At 43.9% G+C, this 4635-nt stretch overlaps 1 protein-coding gene across 1 annotated transcript; it reads left to right on the top strand.

Annotated features, from left to right (window-relative positions):
* Nucleotides 1-1014: 1014 nt before the first annotated feature.
* On the top strand, nt 1015-4090 carry LOC146208270 (uncharacterized). The gene is made up of 4 exons (XM_084592401.1): nt 1015-1278; nt 1527-1665; nt 1997-2036; nt 2752-4090. Exons 1-4 carry the CDS (start codon nt 1042-1044, stop codon nt 3596-3598), a joined length of 1263 nt encoding a protein of 420 aa, XP_084448527.1. The 5' UTR covers nt 1015-1041; the 3' UTR covers nt 3599-4090.
* Nucleotides 4091-4635: the final 545 nt, after the last annotated feature.

Genomic DNA, 4635 nt, shown 5'->3' on the forward strand with positions numbered 1-4635 from the left:
GTACAAGACGTTCACAAAAAAAAAAAAAAAAGAAAAGAAAAAAAAAAAGAACAAAAATCCGCTTTGGCTACTCGCCTCCGAGTTCGTCTGGAAACGCGCCGCACATATTTATTGGTCAATATGCTTTACAGATGTCACACGCGAATTGTTGTTGCATACCTATATTCATAGACTTAAAATAATGCACCATCTCAAACGACTGCTCTTACATCTGCACAGTGCTTACGCATTTGTGTTCAATGAGCAGCCAATACTTCGTATAGATTATAGATATAGGCAAACAACTGATCGATCGCCAGCTACCTAAAGAAATGAATTTCTTTTCTAACGGTCAGGCCGAAGTTGGACGGTCATCGTCATATACTCCTCAATATAGTATAGGCTTCGGACGTTCATGTTTTTGTTTGTCCTTGCCTCTTATGGAATGATTTTCACCGAAAGTGTTCATATTTTTAATACGGAATAATTACTGCCCGCATTATTTGATCCGAGGCCGAGGCAATGAAATCACCTTCGCTGGCCACTGTGTTATACCACTGGGCCATCTCAATATTTTTGACTCTACTGCGTTTATTACAAAAAAAAAAAAAAAAAAAAAGGCATGCACCCTGGTCGAATTCTCAAAAGTGAGCCGGCCTTGGTAGTCGGCTTCGCGGGCTAAGCTGCCGGTCTTGGTTGGCGTCGCACTCGACAAACAAGCGCGAATCTGCCCATGTAGTACAGTATACAGGTCTACACTAATGCAATCTCGTTGCAATAAAATGCTGCGTTAACGAGACAAGGACAAAGGAAAGGCTGTGTTTTTTGCGCCCAGCCTTTCGTTCGTCCTTGTCTTGTTAAGGAAGCTTTTTATTGCATCGAATGATGAACCAACTAGTCCGACAACTTTTACTGAAGCAATCTCGGGCGCATAGCGCCATAGTAAGCTTTCATTTTTCCCGCGTTATGCTGCGGGGTTGTAATGTTGTAATGTGCATTTTTCTTTTTTACCCTTGCCGCGTCATCTGGCGGCGCGAATGCACAAATGCCAGCGAAACAAAAATGGCGACATTCGCCATGTCCGATGGCGGTGGACGTTTGTTGTGGACGGACCAGGCTACGTTGAGCGTTTTAAATATCATCAAGGACCTTGACGTAGTTCACGTGCTTCAGTCGAAACGACAACGGAACCAGCAGACTTTCATAACTATTCAAGAACACTTGTCACCGCTCGGTTACGACTGGTCGTGGCAACAGATTCGGTGCCACTGGAAAAACCTGAAGTCAAGGTATAATCATGTAAGTTTTGTCCACCTCTGTTGTTAACATGCTTACTTACCTGTTGTAAACGTTTATGTTTAATTTTGACCTCATGATCTCGGATTAGGTGATGGCAACCTAGCGCATGAAGTCTTGCTTTCAATGTTCTAGCCGAATTCACCCGTTTCTGAAGTGAACGCTGTTCACTGATATTGTCATGTAAACACCTGACATAAAAAGAAGTGTCATCGCATCTCGTGATTGTTTCCTTTTTTGTTCGCTGTCAGGAGCGGCGAAACATGCGTCCCGGGCAGAAATCTACATGGAAGTATTACAATGTTATGGAAGCCCTTCTCAAGCAGCGAGCAGGATCTAACGCTCGCGGCGACGACTCTGAGAATTCGTCCGGTGCAGAGAATTCGGCGGGTAAGATTGTTGGTTAATTGAACAAGGTTGTAACGTAGCGGTGATTGTATTAACACATCGCGGAAGACGGGCAACCGCGGAGTTGACGTTGGCTGTTCTCGAATGCTCTGCTAAAGTGGCCCGCTCTGTTCCTTTGTTTACTTTTTCGCTGCGGTGTTGTTTACCACAGAATCATGTATTTTTGTTTAGCTAAGTTATTGTGGCACTTACACATGAACAGTTATGGCGTTTCACTGTTAGCTGTCTCGCGTTTACTTTATCTTCTTCTCGCTCGTCCCCCCCCCCCCCCCCTTCCCCGCCCCTTTTTCGCCCCCACCCCCCCATTTTCCAGATGTCGGAAATCACACACCTTGCTACCAAGCTAGCAATGGGCAAGTGATCTTTTCCTGTTTCCTTTTTTGAATGTAGAGCCAAGTAGAGCCCATTTGTAGAGCCCATTTGTGGACTTGGACGAGCCAGGCTTTTCGTGAGCTAGCTGTTATTTCTTGCTCTGGACGAGCTTGGCTCATTATGTATTTTGTGGAATTGTGTGCCTGGTTTGCAAACAGCAAGGCGCGTCCAATACAAATTTTAGTTGAGCCGACAGTTCTGGCACATGAACTAAAAGACCGTTTTGGTTGAAATTGCATTTAAAGAGATGCCCGTTAGCAGATTAATAGGCTCTAGACATTGCCATGACTGATTATAAGCAAGGCTATCCTTTCAGAAGCCGACTGCTGTGCAATGGTTGGCCTTTCTGCAACGAATTGTGTGGAAGGAATATGTTAAATCTTCTTTGTAAAGCTAGCTGCTGCTCAACAGGGGCTTGTAAATTTAGTGTCCAAGCTGTTACTAGTCTTTGCTTGCGGTTATACTGAAGAAAAGTGCATAATATACTAAAAAAAAACTGCATAATATGCCTATGGAGCCATGAAAAGTATTCAAATGCCTAATTGTGGATTGTGTTGTTATGGCTATATGTGCACATCATGCCAAATGTTCTGAGCCATAGTACGTATGTTCTGGCTTTCAGTGTTGCAGTGTCATTGTTGCGCCTTGTGTGTTCTCTTTCCTCGGTTGCGAATTAATGTGTGCAAATATTTGCAGGTCGAAGGAGCACAGCAGCAGTGAATACATTGTGCCTACATTGGATGACACCACTAAACAGGAGGCAACTTTTGTGCAGCAGGCGTCCTCTATGGAAAACGATACAGCGGTACCATCCCCTGTACGAATAAAGAAAGAAATGGCAAGTGACGAAGAAGCACCGTGCAACGATCCGCATGTGGCAACTACAAATGGTTCATGTGAAGACTTGGAACCTCAGTCGTCACCTGTTGTTCTGCAAGCATTGCCTTCAGTTAACCATACACTTAATCTCACACCTGACCACTTGGAGCAAATAGATCAAATACTTTCAGAGCCAGATGATGCCTCCATGGCCACACAGCACGTAGCTCACCTTGGTTCTACAAGCACTGGTGGTAGGTGCGGCACAGATAGCCATACCAGGACTACAAAGCGATTTTTTTTCTCATCAACTGCGCCAGGCCTTGTGGAAAGAAAGGCAAGATTGGAGCTTGACGTCCTGGTAGCAACAAAGCGAAAGCTCTTGGCCGAGCAGATGAAAGCCGAGGCGGAGCAGCGTAAAGCCGTTGCTGAGACAATGCTCCTGACGGAAGCGTTGAAGAAGTGCGATGAAGAGAAGAAAAAGGCCATGGCCGAGACAATGTTTTTGGTGCAGGAGAGGATACGATCAGAAGAAGAAACGCGACGGGCAGCAGCGATGGCTGCCTCTCATGTTGAGGAGAAGCGGAAGGCTGCTGCTGAGGCTGAGATGTTTCTCGAGCACAAGCGGTACCTTGTAGAGCAGAGGAAAACTGAAGTAGTAAAACGTCGAATGCTTCTGTTGGAGTTGCAGAAGATGCGCCGTGAACACAAGTTGGGGCCTTGAACAGGTGGACTGCTACATTAATACCACATGTTACGACCGCAGTGCAGTGGTGCCAATTTTAATTGCTTCTGTCCGATGTATGCCCCCGACTACTGCCATTTTCTAATGACTGCATTTTCCTGGTGGTATGATTGGTGAATGCAGCTAGGACATTTTGTATATTAGAACATTGTTGACACAAAAGGGAAATGTCAAAGTTCATCGTGGTTATAATTTTTCTCTTTTTTTTTTCTTTTTTTCTTTTTTTTTCACTGTACTAACCTGGTTGGGGTCCTTATGCAGGTTGACTTCTTTGTTAAAATGTGAAACATTTATTCATGCTTATAACATACCCAATATAATTTTTTTATATTGATGGTGCTCTCTGCTTATCTTTTTCCCCCATGACATCTGACAGTGGTGCACGTGCAAGACCTTTCCAATTCCGAGGGCTGTTAACCTGTTTATTTTTTTTACGTGCATGTTGGCATAGCAAAAAGGCATTGGCATATATACTTGGTGTCATAGTATTTTGTAATTACAAACTCCAGCATTGACTTGCTACCCACTCATAACAGGGGGTGACTAGCTTTGTCATTTAATGCTGATCCCAATGTTGTAGGTTTCGTCCTGGCTCTGGTGGCCTTATTTTTATTGCGGCAAAGTACAAAAATGACCATGTGATGTACAATGCATGTTAAAGGATCCTCAGATGGCCTAAATTAGTCTGGAGCTCTCCACTGCACTGTCTGCCATAGCTCATATGTTGCTTCAGGCTTTTAAGCTCCACCATTCCTTTTCTATCCTTGGAAAATGTCGTGTATCTGTAAGTGGTCCAGTGTCAGGTCCGGGTTGTTACAGTTGCAAGTTGGTTAGGTGTGGTGATGTGGCACTTTTTAATTGAGAAAGTGATAAATCAATGATTTTTATTTTCTCTTTCTGGTATCGTGATGTAACTGGACAGATCAGCTTGTTCATATAAGGTCACAGCAGTCAACGTTTACAGATTTCATATTACCTGAGCGTTACAAAAAGAATGAATGATAGGATGCTGTGAG

The sequence above is a fragment of the Amblyomma maculatum genome, chromosome 1, assembly GCF_055883805.1.
Source record: "Amblyomma maculatum isolate TAMU_Amacu chromosome 1, ASM5588380v1, whole genome shotgun sequence".
Classification (NCBI taxonomy): domain Eukaryota; kingdom Metazoa; phylum Arthropoda; class Arachnida; order Ixodida; family Ixodidae; genus Amblyomma; species Amblyomma maculatum.